Source organism: Ascaphus truei, chromosome 11 (genome assembly GCF_040206685.1).
Source record: "Ascaphus truei isolate aAscTru1 chromosome 11, aAscTru1.hap1, whole genome shotgun sequence".
Lineage (NCBI taxonomy): Eukaryota > Metazoa > Chordata > Amphibia > Anura > Ascaphidae > Ascaphus > Ascaphus truei.
In genome coordinates, this window is record NC_134493.1 from 28,643,119 (window position 1) to 28,666,068 (window position 22,950).

Genomic DNA, 22,950 nt, shown 5'->3' on the forward strand with positions numbered 1-22,950 from the left:
CATATCTGCACCATATATATTTATATTACCTTAACTTACAAGTGAGTTCCAGTGTGATAGACTGCACTTAGCTTAAGCAACTGATATGAAACTACCAGGAGAAGAGAGTCCAAGGGCTCCATCAAGGCCCCTCACAGCCCACATTTGGCCCGTGCGACCATCAGTTAAAGAGCCCTGGTGTAGGAGATTGATGCCTTTACTGGAGATCTGCGACCTTCTTTGTTTTTTGTTGTATACATTTAGCCACGGCCAGTAGCTCTCCTTTTGCCATTATATACATATATATATTATGTGGTAATTTTTGGGGTTCATCAGAGATTGCTGGGTATCTGTGTTTTTATTAACTGTGTCCAGCTGGTCTCAGCTGTTTTGGTGGGCAGTGGCCCCTCCCCCCCAGGGTTTAAGCTCGCCCCTCCCCACTCTCAAAATGCACAAGCCTTTTCATGCAGCTGGTTGTGACAGGTCCAATGGGATCATTCTTCCTCTAACTATAGAGGTAACTAAGAATTTTAATCAGTTAGTGTTAAGACCTGCGATATTTGGTCATGCCTTGATGTGGCTTGCAGGCTTAAAATGCTTAGGCCAAAGGGTTTAACTAAATGATCTTTTTTTCTAGAGATATATAGGTATTTCACTGTATTTTTGCCATATTGGATGAAGCTCTGGGCTTCTTTGTGTTATTTATGAAATTACAAGGAGCAGAGTCCAAGGGCCCCATCAAGGCCCCTCATGGCCCACATTTGGCCCGTGGGGCCATCAGTTAAAGAGCCCGGGTGTAGGAGATTGATGCCTTTACTGGAGATCTGCGAACTTGCAGAGTTTCGCTTTGCCAATGTTTCACTGGAACATCGTAAAGTTCTAACATTCACAAAAAGTTCCCCCGTATGATGTGAACATTTTGCTAGAACTTGTCTAAATATCCAGCAAAATTGAATAATTTCACCAGCAAATCCTATGAAACAACATCCAGATCCTGAAATAGGTCTTTCTCTCTCTCGCGACGGTATTTCAGGAAATGGAATCGAGTTTGTCTTTTACTAGGTGACCTGCTCGCTAACCTTTAAAACTGTGCCAATGTTGAACCAATTTGCGAACTTGCGCGAAAAGTTGCTACATATCCAGTGTTTACTTCAGAATTGATGTCCTCAACGAAATGTGTTAGGGTTTTTCCTTGTATTGCAGAATGGTTTTGGGACCTACAGTTGGATTCTAAAGAGAGTGCCGGGGTCTCAATATCCATTGAAAAACGAGTATGTTGGGAATTTTGTTAATGGTGTACGTCAAGGAAATGGACTGTTTTACTATGCAAATGGAGCTATCTATGACGGGGAATGGAAAGACAATAAAAAGCATGGTATGGTAAGTAGAGTTCTCAGGTATTCATTGATCAGGAACCCCGGCTGTTTAGAATTGCCTGTGCATGTACATACCGTGTAAGATCCTGAGTGCCTGTGCATGTACATACCGTGTAAGATCCTGAGTGCCTGTGCATGTACATACGTGTAAGATCCCGTGTGCCTGTGCATGTACATACCGTGTAAGATCCTGTGTGCCTGTGCATGTACATACCGTGTAAGATCCTGAGTGCCTGTGCATGTACATACCGTGTAAGATCCTGAGTGCCTGTGCATGTACATACCGTGTAAGATCCTGAGTGCCTGTGCATGTACATACCGTGTAAGATCCTGAGTGCCTGTGCATGTACATACCGTGTAAGATCCCGAGTGCCTGTGCATGTACATACCGTGTAAGATCCCGAGTGCCTGTGCATGTACATACGTGTAAGATCCCGTGTGCCTGTGCATGTACATACCGTGTAAGATCCCATGTGCCTGTGCATGTACATACCGTGTAAGATCCCGAGTGCCTGTGCATGTACATACCCTGTAAGATCCCGAGCGCCTGTGCATGTACATACTGTGTAAGATCCCGAGTGCCTGTGCATGTACATACTGTGTAAGATCCCGAGTGCCTGTGCATGTACATACTGTGTAAGATCCCGAGTGCCTGTGCATGTACATACCGTGTAAGATCCCGAGTGCCTGTGCATGTACATATCGTGTAAGATCCTGAGTGCCTGTGCATGTACATACCGTGTAAGATCCAGAGTGCCTGTGTATGTACATACTGTGTAAGATCCCGAGTGCCTGTGCATGTACATACCGTGTAAGATCCCGAGTGCCTGTGCATGTACATATCGTGTAAGATTCTGAGTGCCTGTGCATGTACATACTGTGTAAGATCCCGAGTGCCTGTGCATGTACATATCGTGTAAGATCCCGAGTGCCTGTGCATGTACATATCGTGTAAGATCCCGAGTGCCCGTGCATGTACATATCGTGTAAGATCCCGAGTGCCTGTGCATGTACATACGTGTAAGATCCCGTGTGCCTGTGCATGTACATACCGTGTAAGATCCCGAGTGCCTGTGCATGTACATACTGTGTAAGATCCCGAGTGCCTGTGCATGTTCATACCGTGTAAGATCCCGAGTGCCTGTGCATGTACATATCGTGTAAGATCCCGAGTGCCTGTGCATGTACATACTGTGTAAGATCCCGAGTGCCTGTGCATGTACATACCGTGTAAGATCCCGAGTGCCTGTGCATGTACATACTGTGTAAGATCCCGAGTGCCTGTACATGTACATATCGTGTAAGATCTCGAGTGCCTGTGCATGTACATATCGTGTAAGATCCCGAGTGCCTGTGCATGTACATACTGTGTAAGATCCCGAGTGCCTGTGCATGTACATATCGTGTAAGATCCCGAGTGCCTGTGCATGTACATACGTGTAAGATCCCGTGTGCCTGTGCATGTACATACCGTGTAAGATCCCGAGTGCCTGTGCATGTACATACCGTGTAAGATCCTGAGTGCCTGTGCATGTACATACCGTGTAAGATCCCGAGTGCCTGTGCATGTACATACTGTGTAAGATCCCGAGTGCCTGTGCATGTACATACTGTGTAAGATTCCGTGTGCCTGTGCATGTACATACCGTGTAAGATCCCGAGTGCCTGTGCATGTACATACTGTGTAAGATCCCGAGTGCCTGTGCATGTACATACTGTGTAAGATCCCGAGTGCCTGTGCATGTACATACCGTGTAAGATCCCGAGTGCCTGTGCATGTACATACCATGTAAGATCCCGTGTGCCTGTGCATGTACATACTGTGTAAGATCCCGAGTGCCTGTGCATGTACATACCGTGTAAGATCCTGAGTGCCTGTGCATGTACATACTGTGTAAGATCCCGAGTGCCTGTGCATGTACATACCGTGTAAGATCCCGAGTGCCTGTGCATGTACATACCGTGTAAGATCCCGAGTGCCTGTGCATGTACATACTGTGTAAGATCCTGAGTGCCTGTGCATGTACATACCGTGTAAGATCCCGAGTGCCTGTGCATGTACATACCGTGTAAGATCCCGAGTGCCTGTGCATGTACATACTGTGTAAGATCCCGAGTGCCTGTGCATGTACATACTGTGTAAGATCCCGAGTGCCTGTGCATGTACATACCGTGTAAGATCCCGTGTGCCTGTGCATGTACATACCGTGTACGTGTAAGATCCCGAGTGCCTGTGCATGTACATACTGTGTAAGATCCTGAGTGCCTGTGCATGTACATACCGTGTAAGATCCCGTGTGCCTGTGCATGTACATACCGTGTAAGATCCCGAGTGCCTGTGCATGTACATACTGTGTAAGATCCTGAGTGCCTGTGCATGTACATATCGTGTAAGATCCCGAGTGCCTGTGCATGTACATACCATGTAAGATCCCGAGTGCCTGTGCATGTACATACTGTGTAAGATCCCGTGTGCCTGTGCATGTACATACCGTGTAAGATCCTGTGTGCCTGTGTATGTACATACTGTGTAAGATCCCGTGTGCCTGTGCATGTACATATCGTGTAAGATCCTGAGTGCCTGTGCATGTACATACCGTGTAAGATCCCGAGTGCCTGTGCATGTACATACTGTGTAAGATCCCGAGTGCCTGTGCATGTACATATCGTGTAAGATCCCGAGTGCCTGTGCATGTACATACGTGTAAGATCCCGTGTGCCTGTGCATGTACATACCGTGTAAGATCCCGAGTGCCTGTGCATGTACATACTGTGTAAGATCCCGAGTGCCTGTGCATGTACATACCGTGTAAGATCCCGAGTGCCTGTGCATGTACATACCGTGTAAGATCCTGAGTGCCTGTGCATGTACATACTGTGTAAGATCCCGAGTGCCTGTGCATGTACATACTGTGTAAGATCCCGAGTGCCTGTGCATGTACATACTGTGTAAGATCCTGAGTGCCTGTGCATGTACATACCGTGTAAGATCCCGAGTGCCTGTGCATGTACATACCGTGTAAGATCCCGAGTGCCTGTGCATGTACATACCGTGTAAGATCCCGTGTGCCTGTGCATGTACATACTGTGTAAGATCCTGAGTGCCTGTGCATGTACATACTGTGTAAGATCCCGAGTGCCTGTGCATGTACATACCGTGTAAGATCCCGAGTGCCTGTGCATATACATACCGTGTAAGATCCCGAGTGCCTGTACATGTACATACCGTGTAAGATCCCGAGTGCCTGTGCATGTACATACCGTGTAAGATCCCGAGTGCCTGTGCATGTACATACCGTGTAAGATCCCGAGTGCCTGTGCATGTACATACCGTGTAAGATCCCGAGTGCCTGTGCATGTACATACCGTGTAAGATCCCGAGTGCCTGTGCATGTACATACCGTGTAAGATCCTGTGTGCCTGTGTATGTACATACTGTGTAAGATCCCGTGTGCCTGTGCATGTACATACCGTGTAAGATCCCGAGTGCCTGTGCATGTACATACCGTGTAAGATCCCGAGTGCCTGTGCATGTACATACCGTGTAAGATCCCGAGTGCCTGTGCATGTACATACCGTGTAAGATCCTGTGTGCCCGTGCATGTACATACTGTGTAAGATCCCATGTGCCTGTGCATGTACATGTCTTGTTAGACCCTGAGTGCCTGTGCATGTACATACCGTGTAAGATCCCGAATGCCTGTGCATGTACATACCGTGTAAGATCCTGTGTGCCTGTGCATGTACATACTGTGTAAGATCCCATGTGCCTGTGCATGTACATGTCTTGTTAGACCCTGAGTGCCTGTGCATGTACATACCGTGTAAGATCCCGAGTGCCTGTGCATGTACATACCGTGTAAGATCCTGAGTGCCTGTGCATGTACATACCGTGTAAGATCCTGAGTGCCTGTGCATGTACATACCGTGTAAGATCCAGAGTGCCTGTGCATGTACATACCCTGTAAGATCCCATGTGCCTGTGCATGTACATACCGTGTAAGATCCCGTGTGCCTGTGCATGTACATACCCTGTAAGATCCCATGTGCCTGTGCATTTACATACCCTGTAAGATCCCATGTGCCATTGCATGTACATACCGTGTAAGATCCTGAGTGCTTGTGCATATACATACCCTGTAAGATCCCGTGTGCCTGTGCATGTACATACCGTGTAAGATCCCATGTGCCTGTGCATGTACATACCCTGTAAGATCCCATGTGCCTATGCATGTACATACCGTGTAAGATCCTGAGTGCTTGTGCATATACATACTCTGTAAGATCCCGAGTGCCTGTGCATGTACATACCGTGTAAGATCCCATGTGCCTGTGCATGTACATACCCTGTAAGATCCCATGTGCCTGTGCATGTACATACCGTGTAAGATCCTGAGTGCTTGTGCATGTACATACCGTGTAAGATCCCGTGTGCCTGTGCATATACATACCGTGTAAGATCCCGTGTGCCTGTGCATGTACATACCGTGTAAAATCCCGTGTGCCTGTGCATATACATACCGTGTAAGATCCTGTGTGCCTGTGCATGTACATACCGTGTAAGATCCCGTGTGCCTGTGCATATACATACCGTGTAAGATCCTGTGTGCCTGTGCATGTACATACCGTGTAAGATCCCATGTGCCTGTGCATGTACATACCCTGTAAGATCCTGAGTGCCTGTGCATATACATACCGTGTAAGATCCCGTGTGCCTGTGCATGTACATACCGTGTAAGATCCCATGTGCCTGTGCATGTACATACCGTGTAAGATCCCGTGTGCCTGTGCATATACATACCGTGTAAGATCCCGTGTACCTGTGCATATACATACCGTGTAAGATCCCGAGTGCCTGTGCATGTACATATACGTGTAAGATCCCGAGTGCCTGTGCATGTACATACCGTGTAAGATCCCGTGTGCCTGTGCATGTACATACCGTGTAAGATCCCGTGTGCCTGTGCATATACATACCGTGTAAGATCCCGTGTGCCTGTGCATGAACATACCATGTAAGATCCCGTGTGCCTGTGCATGTACAACACCCTGAGTTTTCTTTATCAGGCGTTCTTTCAAATCTGTTAATATAGTCTGTTGTTTTTATGTTATTCTGCAATAAAGATCTTACACTTGTTAAAGGCTGAAGGAGTCGCTCAGTGGTAATGTCAGCAGGTAAACCTGGTTCCAATCCCAGGGCAAGTCACTTTATCTCCCTGATCCACAGGCCTCAAAATGAGATTATAAACTGTTTAGGGCAAATGCTCATCTGATTTTTGAGGTTTTTGGGCCTCCTTTCAGGTTCTGAGCTCCATGCCGATTCTCCTATTTGCAAATAGGTACAAAATCCTTCTACAAAGTGATAGTCTGAAGTTTCCTTTCTACAGGAGAAGGTCAGTGTCTGTGACTGACAAACAGGAGAAGTGTGTGTATGTGTGTGTGTGTGTGTGTGTGTGTGTGTGTGTGTGTGTGTGTGTGTGTGTGTGTGTGTGTGTGTGTGTGTGTGTGTGTGTGTGTGTGTGTGTGTGTAGTAAGGAATTTGTGCATTCACATATTTTCCTTCATAATGTTGAGGGAATTTTAATTGCACTGAATCTGAGATAGAATAAAGCAGCGGAGTGCATACTTTTTGAATTGCGCCCCCCCTGCCTGCTCCCCCTCACTTTCACGCCCCCCTCACTTTGTCTAGCGGCGTTAAATGACGCCGCGGGGTCACGTGGCGTGATGTCACGTGACCCCGTTGCCATGGAGATGGACGTGTGATGCCACTCCGCATGACACCGCGGTGTCATTTGACGCCTCGTTCTCTTACCAGCTCTGCAGAATCCCGGTAAGTGAGTTGCAGAGGCCTCACGCGATCCGCCGGCATTTACTTTAAATGCCTCGGGGAAGAGCGCAGGACCTCTGCAACCGCCCGCTCCTCCCCAAAGAAATCCAGCGCCCCCCACTTTGCGCACCGCTGGATTAAAGGATTCATTTGAACCCTTTAGACACTTTCAGATTATCCACATATTCCCTTGTTGGTCAGTCCCAGCCTGCCACCTACTCTTGTAACAACGAAGATGTTTCGTCCACAAGACAATAAGGAATATAATGCATGTAGTGCAGGTACCGGCTTCATTGGAGTTTACCTTGACAGAGTTAGTGGCTTAAATAATTAGTTTTTTTTATCAAGAGATGCAACTATATGGATCCTTTGTTAAAAGATTTAGGATCACAAATGTTACATTTGCGAGGAGCAGTGCGGGGGTTTATGTATTTGCGTTACATTTGCGAGGAGCAGTGCGGGGGTTTATGTATTTGCGTTACATTTGCGAGGAGCAGTGCGGGGGTTTATGTATTTGCGTTACATTTGCGAGGAGCAGTGCGGGGGTTTATGTATTTGCGTTACATTTGCGAGGAGCAGTGCGGGGGTTTATGTATTTGCGTTCCATAAACGTGTGGCCAATTCCTTTCCCCTGGCAGCCAGTGTTAGATGAGTGTTTGCTAGCATAGTATTACCCAGAATCCCTGGCTGCAGTGGAAGCACTCGATGATGTGTGATTATGGGTAAAGCAGGTTTAGACACTGGTATAATAGGAAAAAGACATACAAATATTAAATCAATAATTGTATGGTATTTTATACAATAGATATCATACCCTTCTCCTGAAAAGGGACACATTTTCATGTCATTACATTGATTGATCCATTGATGGTTTTGTATTTGATGTGGAGCATCTTCTTCACCCAACCACGTATAAAAACTTTGTTTTACACTCAGCGTCTTGTTTCTTTCAGGGAAAGTTTATTTTTAAGAACGGGCAGATTTATTCTGGCGAGTTTGTGAAAGATCAGATAGCCGAGTATCCCAATATTAAGTTTGACAGCATAAATACTCCAAATCTGAGTGGGATCCGCACAGAGAGTGCATTTAGTGCAGGTAAGCAAACAGGCGGGCATGTTACTATACAAACCTTAACGGGAATCCAACGGGGGAAAGCGGTTTTAATCATTACAGTTCAAGTTCTTCAAATAAAGAGAAGTCCCAGAACGAGAGGTCCTTCTCTGAAGCTGGAGGGAGGCAGCGAAGGGGAAATGGGAGGAAGTGGTTCTTTACAGAAAGGGTGGTGGATTCATGGAGTAGCCGCCCAGCAGAGGTGGTAGGGGCTAATACTGTAAGGGGAATCAAACAGGCTAGGGATAGACATAAGGCTAAATACGAAATGAAGCCAAAGATCAAACAGGGTCTGAGGTCTTACGGGAGATAGGAGAGTGGGCAGACGTGGTGGGGCAACTGGTTCCGATCTGCCTGCAAAAGATTTGTTTACAAGTGTAATAAAGTCAAAATCTTTCCCTCTGTTCATTCGGCAGAACATGTCGCACCCTTGGAGTATAATTCAGGCATTCCCCGGTTATTGGGCTCAGATATCGAACTGGATATTTCAGCACTTCTGTGCATGTTTCCGGAGAAGGAACGATGGAACGAGATGAATCAGGTAACTTTGCCATGTGTGAGTCTGTCTGTTTCTGTCGGGGTGTTTTCAACCCCATCAGTCTAAAAAGCCCCTGCTATTGATTGCTACCGCCCCCTTCAGTATTAACGGTGTTAAATATCTGAATTGGATATAGTTACAACATCTGTCAGAAAAAGGTGTGAAACTGGCATGTATGTCGCCCCACAAGCAGGTAACGCAGAACAGAAATGATCATATTAACCACTACTCCCCCGCCCCTTTTTTTCTTATTATTTTTATATGTAAAGCATGTAACAATGTATATCATTCTACTTTCTCACCTACGCTGGCAATAGTTTGGTGCTCCTGATTGTGTGCCTAACATAATGGCCGCCTTTCAGTTTCAATCAATCAGTCACTGTACCTCAGCAGCTTCAATGTATCCTGATATTACTAAGGTAACATTATCTATGTTACAGTTTGCAGCTCAAACTGCTGGTAACATTGGCAACAAATAATCACAAAGAGGAAAGTGTTGCAAAGATCTTGCACTGCTGGGGAGGTGGGCTAAAGCTTGCTACAGAAATCAAAGGATGCTTTAAAACTCATTCAAAATGGCATTAAGAGTTGAATAAAAAAATAAATAAAAAACAGTCACTATTATCTAATACTACAGAACTGATTTATTAAAAATTGTACATGTTTTACTGCTTTAAACATTGAAATCATTTGGATAGATCAAGGAGGAAAGAAAAGTGTTCCAATGATGGAATTAATTTGGTGATAAGGAACTTATTGGGATGGATACATAGTAAAGGAGGTGTGGATGTTGCAGTATGGGGAGCGGTTTGTGGATGTTGCAGTATGGGGAGCGGTTTGTGGATGTTGCAGTATGGGGAGCGGTTTGTGGATGTTGCAGTATGGGGAGCGGTTTGTGGATGTTGCAGTATGGGGAGCGGTTTGTGGATGTTGCAGTATGGGGAGCGGTTTGTGGATGTTGCAGTATGGGGAGCGGTTTGTGGATGTTGCAGTATGGGGAGCGGTTTGTGGATGTTGCAGTATGGGGAGCGGTTTGTGGATGTTGCAGTATGGGGAGCGGTTTGTGGATGTTGCAGTATGGGGAGCGGTTTGTGGATGTTGCAGTATGGGGAGCGGTTTGTGGATGTTGCAGTATGGGGAGCGGTTTGTGGATGTTGCAGTATGGGGAGCGGTTTGTGGATGTTGCAGTATGGGGAGCGGTTTGTGGATGTTGCAGTATGGGGAGCGGTTTGTGGATGTTGCAGTATGGGGAGCGGTTTGTGGATGTTGCAGTATGGGGAGCGGTTTGTGGATGTTGCAGTATGGGGAGCGGTTTGTGGATGTTGCAGTATGGGGAGCGGTTTGTGGATGTTGCAGTATGGGGAGCGGTTTGTGGATGTTGCAGTATGGGGAGCGGTTTGTGGATGTTGCAGTATGGGGAGCGGTTTGTGGATGTTGCAGTATGGGGAGCGGTTTGTGGATGTTGCAGTATGGGGAGCGGTTTGTGGATGTTGCAGTATGGGGAGCGGTTTGTGGATGTTGCAGTATGGGGAGCGGTTTGTGGATGTTGCAGTATGGGGAGCGGTTTGTGGATGTTGCAGTATGGGGAGCGGTTTGTGGATGTTGCAGTATGGGGAGCGGTTTGTGGATGTTGCAGTATGGGGAGCGGTTTGTGGATGTTGCAGTATGGGGAGCGGTTTGTGGATGTTGCAGTATGGGGAGCGGTTTGTGGATGTTGCAGTATGGGGAGCGGTTTGTGGATGTTGCAGTATGGGGAGCGGTTTGTGGATGTTGCAGTATGGGGAGCGGTTTGTGGATGTTGCAGTATGGGGAGCGGTTTGTGGATACAGAAGTTGCCTTTGTTGCTATTGGGAAAAGCAGAGGTGGTGTATAAATCAGATTGATGCAGTTAGTTACATCATTTGGTACAGTTTTTTAGCCAATCAGAGCACTACTTAGAATAAAACCCAAATGCAGTGTCTGGCACCAAAGCCTGCCCTGATGTGCTGAAGTTGCCAGGCTGATTTATGTGCCATTGCAACGTGAAAGCTTCTCATCTCTTGGCCATGTTTTATCAGGATGTACAGTATACGTGAACAAAACACACAAAGCCCCAGCGCTACATCCAACGTGACACATTATATAGTTAAAGACTTATCCGTTTATCTTCCCATAAGTAAGGGTCATTTAGTTCAATTCTTTGGCCAAAGTATGTTAAGCCAACAACCACGTCATAGCACGGCCCATCTGCAGGTCCTAACATTGCTGCACCTGCCCGAAGCTCTCATATCCTCTCTAATGGTCTAATGGAGGGGGAGGTCTTTAATAGACAGGTCATTCACGGGGCTTAGCAAGAACTGCAATTAAAAAGGTGGGATGAGCGAGGGGCCACTAATCTCCACGTTGTTTCACCAACTGAAATTTACGAACACACAGCCCCTGTAAGCTCAGAAACCGAATCCATGGGGTTTGACGCTTCAGAGGCTGTGTGTATTAGTACATATACATGACAAAGTCACCATCGCAAATTGTTCTGTTGAGGCCTAACTATCTGCACATTTCCTAGGTTGAACTTGCTGTTCTCCGGCACATCACACAACTGCGGAAGATATACTATTTCTATAGCCGTTTAGGGAATGACAATTCCTCTGACAATACCTTTCTGATGACAAAGCTGCAGTTTTGGAGATTTCTAAAGGACTGTAGGTTCCATCACTACAATATAACACTTTCTGAAATGGATCTCCTCCTAATAGGTTAGTATGCAAGGTTACAATATCATTTTCTTAGAGATACACCCCAGTGCTATACGAGTGGCGCTTACAAGGGTTTAATAGGGAGCAAGTAGCCCAATATCAGAATATGATAGGCCATGTACAGATGTAGCTAACATTATTGCTCTCGTGGGGGAAATAGCTCCATTCCCACCCGTTGTGGATTCAAAACAATGGCCGCTTCTCCCACTGGCTTCTCCCACTGTGTGTGTCCGGCTGTAACATGCCAGCGGGAATAGTCTGTAAATCTAAGGTTGCTATATGTCACTACTGTGGGGTTTTGCTTTTCTTACAAGCACGGCTAACACATTTACACGTCTTCATATTTACAACCGTTTTGTTGGTTTGTAACCTTAAAAGCAGCAGCACTAAAAATAAAAACACACAATTAAAACACATCCTTTTATCTCACAACGTTGCATCAAAACTGCCATCATTAAAGCCATCTTTCTTTATCCCCTACAATAGGCTGCGTAACAGTCTATTACAGATGTTTCCTGACCTGGACTAATCCAGACTCAGTGGGGAAGAATCACTAATCTCCGGCCCGGGTTATCTCTGGCCCGGGGTATCTCCGTCCCGGATTATCTCTGGCCCGGGGTATCTCTGGCCCGGGTTATCTCTGGCCCGGGGTATCTCTGGCCCGGGATATCTCTGGCCCGGGTTATCTCTGGCCCGGGTTATCTCTGGCCCGGGTTATCTCTGGCCCGGGTTATCTCCGGCCCGGGTAATCTCCTGCGGCCCGGGTAATCTCCTGCGGCCCGGGTAATCTCCTGCGGCCCGGGTAATCTGCGGCACATCTCCATCCCAGGTTATCTCCGTCCCGGGTTATCTCCGGCACATCTCCATCCCAGGTTATCTCCGTCCCGGGTTATCTCCGTCCCGGGTTATCTCCGGCACATCTCCGTCCCGGGTTATCTGCGGCCCGGGTTGTCTGCGGCCCGGGTTATCTGCGGCCCGGGTTATCTGCGGCACATCTCCATCCCAGGTTATCTCCGTCCCGGGTTATCTCCGGCACATCTCCGTCCCGGGTTATCTGCGGCCCGGGTTATCTGCGGCCCGGGTTGTCTGCGGCCCGGGTTGTCTGCGGCCCGGGTTATCTGCGGCCCGGGTTATCTGCGGCCCGGGTTATCTCCTGGCCCGGGTTATCTGCGGCCCGGGTTATCTGCGGCCCGGGTTATCTGCGGCCCGGGTTATCTGCGGCCCGGGTTATCTGCGGCCCGGGTTATCTGCGGCCCGGGTTATCTGCGGCCCGGGTTATCTGCGGCCCGGGTTATCTCCTGGCCCGGGTTATCTGCGGCCCGGGTTATCACACTGCAACACTGCGATCGCTGCTCTTCAAGTCATGAGCGTGGGATCGTGGTGCAATAATCCGTAATGGAGGTTAGTGAATCCCAATGAGCGAATCTTATTTCATTAACACAACCTATTGTGAGTATCTGAGGTCTGTAATGAGAGCAGATAACGAGAGTGAAAGCCACACCAGGCCTGCAATGTGTAGATTGCAAGCTCCTTGGGGCAGGGACTTCCTTTTGAATGTCTCAGTTTGCCCTAACTTATATGTACTTTTTTTGATACACAATGTCCCTCCCATATTGTACTGCGCTGTTGAATATGTTTGTGCCATATAAATAAAAAATAAAAATACTGTATCCCCATTATTAAGCCCTTAAGTGATGGAGGGACCAGCAATGAGTTACAGGCTCCTTGCGGCACTCCACAGGTTAGCCTATTACAGTATTGAGATTTGTCGGAATTGAAAGCAATACAGTGTATTATTTGATTAACCTGGTGCGGTTGTTTGGACCAGTTTTGCAGTGGGAAGACTGACACACACACACACACACACACACACACACACACACACACACACACACACACACACACACACACACACACACACACACACACACACACACACACACACACACACACACACACACAAATATAACAGAGTTTTGTCTTCTCAACAGATCATGCAAAGGGTGAGGGACTGCACTCCCCACATACAACGATGCTGCTACGAACATTTTTGACTAATATTATCTATTTGGCTTATCACGTGTGTCCCACAGAAAGCCTGTAAGTACTAGTGTGTCCCATTACATACCTTTCACTTCACAAAACTTGTTTTAAAGGGATTTTAAGTGCTAATATCCATGTTATATGAAGGTGTACCATTTCTATTATTGGCATTAAAATAATCAGAGTAATTCATAGTGAGGCGCCGGATAACAAACCGTTATCTGTGCCGTTATTGCCATTCACTTGACCTGCGCGTCACATTGCTTCCATTGTATAGAATAAGCGGTCAAGATTGCTAAACTATATTTAATGAACACAATATTTCCGTATTGCAGAGAGAACATTTCTCTTGTTGACTGTTTTTCCAAAATGATGACGGAAAATATCTTGCCCCACGCATGTAGGGTCAAAGGTACGTCTGACAAACTAGTGTTTTGGTGCTGGCACTGTGCTTAGCACTGTACTGATGTTCCCGAACCCTGACCGCTCACTTTAATCAGTCCTTTTCCCATATGTTTGACTTTGCAGGATGTGTATTTGTTGACCCTGAGAAGACTAAGCATGCCATGTTGTACATTGACAAATGCTGGGACATCTACAAAATCTACTGCCATCAAAACTCTCTCCCTCCCCACGAGCCTGTCATGAAAATGAGGCACTTTATCTGGATGCTGAAAGTAGCTATACTTTAAACATAAATCTTTCACAGTTTGTTCATACACTTTACAGCAAAGCGTCAGCAAACTCTTACACATTCTGAACCCGTTTCCTGTCAGTAAGGCCAGCTACTGATCGCAAAGTATTACAGGATACTAGCGTTAATGCCAGGTACATCATACTTAGTCACCCTCATACCCAGGGGGATCCTTATTATATGGCAGCACAGGACGCAAACTGATCAGTAGATACGAAGGCCGCAATTTACGTCCTTATGATGATGATATAGGCAGGGAAAAAATAAAATGGGTTTTGGAAAGAGCAGAAAATCATTGCATACTGTCACTACACAAGGAAGAAAGATTTACCTACAGCTCGGGGTAAAGAAAGGAGAAAGGTTAGAGATGAGCACCAAGGCAAATATCGAAAATTAATATCAGTAATGACATTATTGCTTTTGGGTGATGTGTGTGTTTGTTTCGTCCACAGGATTTAGAAATCATAAACAAAGAGTTTACAGCCACAGACATTGTAGACATTTTAGCTGAAGACAATCCATCCGTACGTAATGGTCATGAAGCCAACCTAGAATTGGAGGCAAGTGCTGCTTTTAGTTTTCATAGCAGAATAGTACAAGCACAATCAATCCCCCACCACAAAGATCCCTATTGAGGTCAGTGGGCCTTTTTCGGCTGAAAATGGCCAAACGTGGCTTCGGACAATATGAATGACCCGAAAGAGTTTATGAAGTACTAGCTTAGAGCCCCGGCGTTGCCCGGGATGTTTGTGGTGCTGGGGTGGCATTTGGGTGGTTGGGTGGGGAGTGGTCCACGCGGCCCACGGCGGTGTGCGGTGGTAGTGCTGCTGTGGCTGTACTGATGGTGATTGTATCGGGGTGCTGATTTGGGAGGGTTTGGTGTTGGTGTGGCGATGGGGGAGGTGCGAAGGTGCTGATGTGTGGGTACTAATGGGGGCTGGGAATGGCGGGGGGCCGAGAATGCCGGTGTGCTGGGGGGGCAGGGGATACCGGTGTGCTGATGTGGTGGTGCTGGGGATACTGTGTGTGTGTGTGCATACACGTGTGTGTGTGTATATACATGTGCGTGTGTATACATGTGCGTGTATACGTGTGTGTGTGTGTGTACACGTGTGTGCGTGTGTGCACACGTACGTGTGTGTGTGTATACATGTGTCTACATGTGTGTGTGTGTGTGTGTGTGTGTGTGTGTATACGTGTGTGTGTGTGTGTATACATGTGTCTACATGTGTGTGTGTGTGTATACGTGTGTATACATGTGTGTGTATATACATGTGTGTGTGTATATACATGTGTGTGTATATACATGTGTGTGTGTGTGTGTATATACATGTGTGTGTGTGTGTATATACATGTGTGTGTGTGTGTATATACATGTGTGTGTGTGTGTGTGTATATATATATACGTGTGTGTGTGTATATATGTGTGTGTATGTGTGTGTGTCTACGTGTGTGTGTGTGTGTGTGTGTGTCTACGTGTGTGTGTGTGTGTCTACATGTGTGTGTGTCTACATGTGTGTGTATGTATGTGTGTGTCTACATGTGTGTGTGTGTGTGTGTGTGTGTGTGTGTGTGTGTGTGTGTGTATGTGTGTGTTGGAGGAGGGACGGAGGGATGAGGCCGGAGAGGAGGGAATGTGTGTGGGGGGGAGCTGCTTACCTTACAGCATACAGCCAGCAGCAGCAGCAGCTTCCTCCTACAGGCCGGGGGAGTCGCACCCCAGCTCTTGTCATCTGCTAGTGAGGGGCGGGGGCTGGACGGAGAGCACAGAGGGCATGTGGAAGGAGAGAGGGGGGGGAGCTGCACGGAGAGCACAGAGGGCATGTGGAGGGAGAGAGGGGAGGGAGCTGCACGGAGAGCATGTGGAGGGAGAGAGGGGGGGGAGCTGCACGTAGAGCTGAGCACGGAGAGCTGCAGAAGGCATGTGGGGGGTCCCTCCTGCAGGTGAGGTGGTGGCGCCGAGGAGTGGGCGCCTCTGCTCGTGGGTAGTGTTGCTGGAGGCGCCAGGGAGGCTGGAGTTTGCTGTGAGGGGGAGTGGGGAGAGGTGAGGCGGTGGCACCGAGGAGCGTGCGGCGATGCCCGTGGGTAGCGGTGTCAGTGGCTGGTGAGTGTGACCAATGAGGTGTGCGGGGGCAGGCGGGCCAAGGGAGCAATCTGATTGGCCGGAGGCTGAGTGACAGACCGACGGACCAATCAGATTGCCCCTAGACACAGACATACAATGGTTTCAAAAATATAGATATAGATTGGTAATTGTTTAAGAACTGACTGTGGCGGTAGGGAGGGTTTGGCCCGGGATTAACGGGGTTACCCCCCAAGGGCCCCCCCTCTAACCTCGCCAGGGAGACAAGGGGTAACTGGGCTGAGGCCCAGAACTGTGACTTAACCCTTGCTAAATAACATGAAAATGCTTATTCCCCTGTGTAAATGATGTTGTTGCTGGATCAGGGTCTGCATAACCCACCCACTGGGACTTAAGGGGTTAATGAGCTACAGTTTAAGAAAATCCCACTGTATTATGTCCTTTAAGGAAATCTGGACTTCAAAGGGTTAATTGAAGTTGAATGTGAAAAGAGAAGGTTTTAGAACCCCACATGATAGATGCAGATGGGAGAATGCAAGCTTTTGCCTAAATATTGGTTCTCTGTGTTTTAAAACTGCCCTGCAGTTGATTTTGTCCTGGGATTTAAACCCAGGTTGGTGACAAAAGGCAGTGCTGAATAAACAGTTACCTGAAAACTGGTATTTTGGTAACGGAGTAAGCCAGGACCCTGAGCCTTGGGGTACAGCCTGCAGGTCACCCCCCAAGTACACACATATTAAAAATATAACTTTGTCATAAGAGGGACATATATTTTTGATAAAGTGACTTTTTGCAGTTTTTGAAATACACAGGCAGAATGCTAATGGTGGGCTAATGTACAGGCAGAATGCCTGTCTTTGTAATGCGTAAGGAACCAAATGGTGCCTCATATGAGTATTCACGTTTGACATTCACTGGAAGTGTATATCAACAGAGAGGTGTGATACATAGCTCAAGAAGTAATTACCTAATTGTTTATGCAAGGAGCTATAGCCCACTTCAAAAGGTTTTATTGATGGGGCCAGGGGGGGGGCTACCCCCAACAGGATATCAAAATTGAGTAACTTTATTAAATATAAGAATACTATGAGATGTCCTTGGCTGAAAAGGATAAGAACTACATATGTGTATCCGTTGGATGTAGCCCATCGTTTTGAGGCTAAACATTGTACATTTACCTGTTACGAAATGCCAGATATTAATATCTCTATTAATGTTCATATTACAATGTAATTTTTGGTCTTCCTGCGAGCGTCAGGTGTCACCGGCCGTATTAATATATCTCACCTGACTGTGTGTATAACGGAACCGGATATTTTAATACGTTTATATTTTATGCTTAATAGTGTATCTTAAGGTATGGACAAAGACCCAGAGGAAATTCTTTTGGGCCATAAGGTAGCAGATGGCCCTGGGGACGCCGCTATGTCTAGGATTTAAGTGCTGTTCAAAGAGTTTTATCACCCTCACTGTTTATCCGAAGCCCAAACCAGGGCAGGTCTTACGTGTTCCAGTTAACACCTTTCAACAAAGGTTTTCCTGCCAGAACTCCAAATGGTGGACTGGCTGGCATTCCTGATGTAAATGTGGGGCTTCAGAAATGAGACCCCCAGAGTTCTACTGCGCATGTGCCAACTAGCAGGGGGGCATGGGTCAGAATGCTTTCCCACGTTAGTGAGTGGCTGGAGGTAATTGTAAACCAATCCCCTGTGCTTAAGGTTAAGAATAGAAGGAGAAAGGTTTATAAACTGCTGTCCACCCATATATCTTTTGTCTTCGTTTGCTGAATGATTTCCTGATTGCTGAGAGAAATGCCATGCAATGTCTTGGGCTAATTGCTGGATGAAACTGCCAGTTCAGATGGGACTGTTTTCATTATTTTCATCTTTTAAGTAAGTGTCTATATTTTGCCTGTTATTGTATAATCTGTTGTGTTCACCTTTATCAAGGAATAAATTATATTTATCATATCTTAAGTCTCGTCCCAGTTCAAACCCAGGTATATATATATTTATATATAGTTTTGGTGTACAATTACAGCCTGTCGCAAGCTCTCGTGACAGGCTTGTAATTAACTGGTGGCAGCGGCGGGATTGAACTGGACCTGGATTACAGTATTCTGCGGGGTACTGTGATCCAGTGGGAACTTGATGGTAATTGCAAGTTCCTGGGACTAAAGATATTGAACACACAGTGTACAACATATAACACAAGATATGGCACCTCCTCACTGTTCCCCTACTTGTGAGAAGCATTGCCTCCAGAACCAAAGTGCCGGCCATCCGTCTGACTGGAGCCGGGCACTGAGACCAGAGGAGTGCATCAAGTCGGCGCGGGGAGCAGCAGCCAGCAAGGCTGAGAGAGAGACAGCAATCGGTGAGCATGAAACCCGGCACGCTGAGCAAAGATCCACAGCTGCAGCTGCTGTAACCATCAGACATGTGGAGGGAGCGGGTGGTCTTGCACCAGGAGAGGTATTGGCCGTTGCGGCGGCCAGTCCATTTTACCCAGAATTGCTGGCCCTGATGTTTGCGCAGGGAGAGATGTCCCCAGCAGAGCGGCTCGAGCAGCTGAAGCTGGCAATGATCCGACCCACTTATCCCCTCCCAGAGCCCGGCGCTCAAGCCTCTCCGCTCTGGACTCCGTTGCCCCTTGCTGGGGTTAGTCCACCGGCGGCGGAGAAGCTCTGGAATGAGCCCGGCGCTCAGGCAACTCCGCTCTGGACTCCGTTGCCCCTTGCTGGGGTTAGTCCACCGGTGGCGGAGAAGCACCGGCAGCTGCTGCGGCACTGCCAACAAATGGGCCACAATAATGCCCAGTGCCCTGACCGTGCGCGGTCAGGCGAAGAAGCCCCTCAGGGCCAACGCTCACGAGCTGCGGAAAAGATGACCCAGTTAGCGGCATCCTCTGATGGCTCCCGCCCAGCCAGGGCGACAACCCTCCTCGGGACGTCTCCTGGAGAACCTGGACGGGCTGCATCAGCAACAGCGGCGGAGAGCAGCGGCCATCCACCTGATCCCGGCGGAGAACCAGCGGCGGCGGCAGAGAAGACGCCGCCACTCCGGCATCCTGCCGGCGGCAGTTTTATTCGGGGGGAGGGACAGGGGTTGCGGGAGGGGGTTATTTTACCAAGTTTGCATGGAGCTGTGTTCCTCCACAAAGACCTGGGAGCCTTGTCCTGCACCGTTTTACCTGTACCCAACCCGGGCGCTGTTGCGGCAGCGGCCCGGTGCTGCCCAGCCCAGATGGGGCCGGCGGCGGCCGCTCCAGTCCCCCTGCAATTGGGACCAACGAAGGCGGCGGTCTCTGCGGGGACCAGCAAGGTAAGCCAGACCAAGTCGCAGACTGACTCTGACTTATGTTTCCCTATGACTGTACCCTGTTGTTTCACTCTAGGGGTGACTGGGGGGTGGCAGGAGATAGGGGCACCAGGGGAGGGGAAGGAAGGGCAGCTGGTAGGGCAGTCAGGATTCCCCATTACCTTGGCGGGGCAGCAAGGGGACTCTCAGTTAAGAGCCCCACTGTTGCAGCCTTGCTCTGGGCTGGAGGTATCAGGGTTGTGGCAAAGTTAGACCACCCCCGGATTACCTGCCAGCCAGGAGCTAAGGTGGGTGCATCTGCACCAGCAACCCTGAGCTAATCCCCGGTAATGGGGAGACAGTGTCAGGGAGATGGCCTCACTCAGGTGTCCCTAGGATCCAGGTTAGGATTAGTTAGGGAGAAACGGAGTGAGGGGAGGCTGCAGGTAGGTAGCCCGCATCAGTTACCAGGGGAGGGGAAGGAAGGGCAGCTTGTAGGGCCGCCAGGCTTCCCCATTACCTGGGCAGAGCAGCAAGGGGACTCTCAGTTAAGAGCCCCACTGTTGCAGCCTTGCTATGGGCTGGAGGTACCAGGGGTTGTGGCACAGTTAGACCACCCCCAGATTACCTGCCAGCCAGGAGCTAAGGTGGGTGCATCTGCACCAGCAACCCTGAGCTCACCTCCGGTAATGGGGGCACAGCTTCAGGGAGAGGGGCTAGCCCCGTTAGCACCCAGCTCTAGGGTAGGATTGCCTGGGAGAGGGTTGGGTGGGCTAGTGGGAACCGGGGAGGGAAGGCAGCGAGTGAGCCAGCCAGTTTTCCTCGTTACCCTGGCAAAGCCTCAGGGGGTGTCTCAGATCAGCAACCCCCTGTTGCAGCCTTGCTATGGGCTGGAGGTACCAGGGGTTGTGGCACAGTTAGACCAACCCCAGATTACCTGCCAGCCAAGAGCTAAGGCGGTTGCATCTGGAGAGATGCCCCTGGGCTCATCCCCGGTAATGGGGAGACAGTGTCAGGGAGATGGCCTCACTCAGGTGTCCCTAGGGTCCAGGCTAGGATTAGCTAGGGAGAAGCGGAGTGAGGGGAGGCTTCAGGTAGGTAGCCAGCAGCAGATCTCAGTGAGAGAAGGAGGGCTAGTGGTAGCCAGGGAGGGAAAGCATCAGGTAGTGACGCTAGAGTTTCCCGTTACCCTGGCAGAGCCCCAGGGGGTTTCTCAGATTAGCAACCCCCTGTTGCAGCCTAGCTATGGGCTGGGGGTATCCGGGGCAGTGGCAGGCTTGTGCCACCCCAGGGATACCTGCCAGCCAAGCGCTAAGGCGGTTGCATCTGGAGAGGTGCCCCTGAGCTCATCCCTGGTAAGGGGGAGACAGTGTCAGGGAGATGGCCTCACTCAGGTGTCCCTAGGACCCAGGTTAGGGTTAGCTAGGGAGAAGCGGAGTGAGGGGAGGCTGCAGGTCGATAGCCAGCAGCAGATCTCAGTGAGAGAAGGAGGGCTAGTGGTAGCCAGGGAGGGAAAGCATCAGGTAGTGACGCTAGAGTTTCCCGTTACCCTGGCAGAGCCCCAGGGGGTTTCTCAGATCAGCAACCCCCTGTTGCAGCCTAGCTATGGGCTGGGGGTATCCGGGGCAGTGGCAGGCTTGTGCCACCCCAGGGATACCTGCCAGCCAAGCGCTAAGGCGGTTGCATCTGTAGAGGTGCCCCTGAGCTCATCCCTGGTGAGGGGGAGACAAGTTCAGGGAGGTAGGCGCACTCAGGTAGTTCCAGGGTCTAGGGTAGGATTGCCCAGGGAGGAGAGGAGTGCAGGTGGACTGCAGGGAGGTAAGCAGCAGGCTGAGGTGCTGGGCCTAGGGGAGGCTAGGCAGGGAGGCACCGTGGAGCAGGGGGAGATAGGAGGTCAGTGGGGTGTCAGGCAGCTGGCAGAAGCTAGGGATGGGCTAGGTAGGCAGAAAGTCCCTTGCTCTGACGGACCAGGAGTGACCCCCCTGACAGATTCCCCCGGGTCCCCAAAGGAAGGGCTGTGGGTAGATAGGCAGCCAGGGAGGAGGGTCAGGAGTATAGCGGAGCAGCTACAGGGTGGCACAGAGCCAGGGCAGGTAGGGTCCCTACAGAATAGTGACATAGCCCTTTCCCAGACTTGGTTGACAGGAAAGCGACGGTCTGTGCTGGATAGCTGGTCTCCTGCAGATGCAGAGACATGCCAGTCTCTGGGCAGTGTGCAGCCTGGACTGCACCGGGGCCCCTTCACCACGGACTTGGTTCCCAAGGCACTGGGTGGGGGGCAGAGGGAGGCAAATGAGAATGCCCGGCAGCCAAGGTGGAGCCCTGCTCCCCAAGATCTGGACTTTACAATCCACTGTGTACTGGTCAATGCTGGAGGACAATTTTGCCAGGCCAATCCCTCAGGACGTATTGAGTGCGTCAAGAGCGCCAGTGGTATCCCAGGGCCATGGGGAGGCCGCTGGGGTACCAGGGGCCCTTGAGCAGGGGAGGTGTGGCGGTAGGGAGGGTTTGGCCCGGGATTAACGGGGTTACCCCCCAAGGGCCCCCCCTCTAACCTCGCCAGGGAGACAAGGGGTTAACTGGGCTGAGGCCCAGAACTGTGACTTAACCCTTGCTAAATAACATGAAAATGCTTATTCCCCTGTGTAAATGATGTTGTTGCTGGATCAGGGTCTGCATAACCCACCCACTGGGACTTAAGGGGTTAATGAGCTACAGTTTAAGAAAATCCCACTGTATTATGTCCTTTAAGGAAATCTGGACTTCAAAGGGTTAATTGAAGTTGAATGTGAAAAGAGAAGGTTTTAGAACCCCACATGATAGATGCAGATGGGGGAATGCAAGCTTTTGCCTAAATATTGGTTCTCTGTGTTTTAAAACTGCCCTGCAGTTGATTTTGTCCTGGGATTTAAACCCAGGTTGGTGACAAAAGGCAGTGCTGAATAAACAGTTACCTGAAAACTGGTATTTTGGTAACGGAGTAAGCCAGGACCCTGAGCCTTGGGGTACAGCCTCCGGGTCACCCCCCAAGTACACACATATTAAAAATATAACTTTGTCATAAGAGGGACATATATTTTTGATAAAGTGACTTTTTGCAGTTTTTGAAATACACAGGCAGAATGCTAATGGTGGGCTAATGTACAGGCAGAATGCCTGTCTTTGTAATTCGTAAGGAACCAAATGGTGCCTCATATGAGTATTCACGTTTGACATTCACTGGAAGTGTATATCAACAGAGAGGTGTGATACATAGCTCAAGAAGT

At 48.9% G+C, this 22,950-nt stretch overlaps 1 protein-coding gene across 4 annotated transcripts in view; it reads left to right on the forward strand.

Annotated features, from left to right (window-relative positions):
* The window catches only part of RSPH10B (radial spoke head 10 homolog B), a 50,353-nt gene that overhangs the window by 5,482 nt on the left and 21,921 nt on the right, over window positions 1-22,950 (forward strand). For all 4 annotated transcript variants that reach the window (XM_075565451.1, XM_075565449.1, XM_075565450.1 and 1 more), the window contains 8 exons: window positions 1,183-1,359; window positions 8,136-8,277; window positions 8,709-8,833; window positions 11,376-11,565; window positions 13,557-13,665; window positions 13,944-14,020; window positions 14,137-14,285; window positions 14,755-14,862. In XM_075565451.1, the coding sequence (XP_075421566.1) occupies window positions 1,183-1,359; window positions 8,136-8,277; window positions 8,709-8,833; window positions 11,376-11,565; window positions 13,557-13,665; window positions 13,944-14,020; window positions 14,137-14,285; window positions 14,755-14,862 (1,077 nt within the window). The remainder of the gene's footprint in view (window positions 1-1,182; window positions 1,360-8,135; window positions 8,278-8,708; window positions 8,834-11,375; window positions 11,566-13,556; window positions 13,666-13,943; window positions 14,021-14,136; window positions 14,286-14,754; window positions 14,863-22,950) is intronic.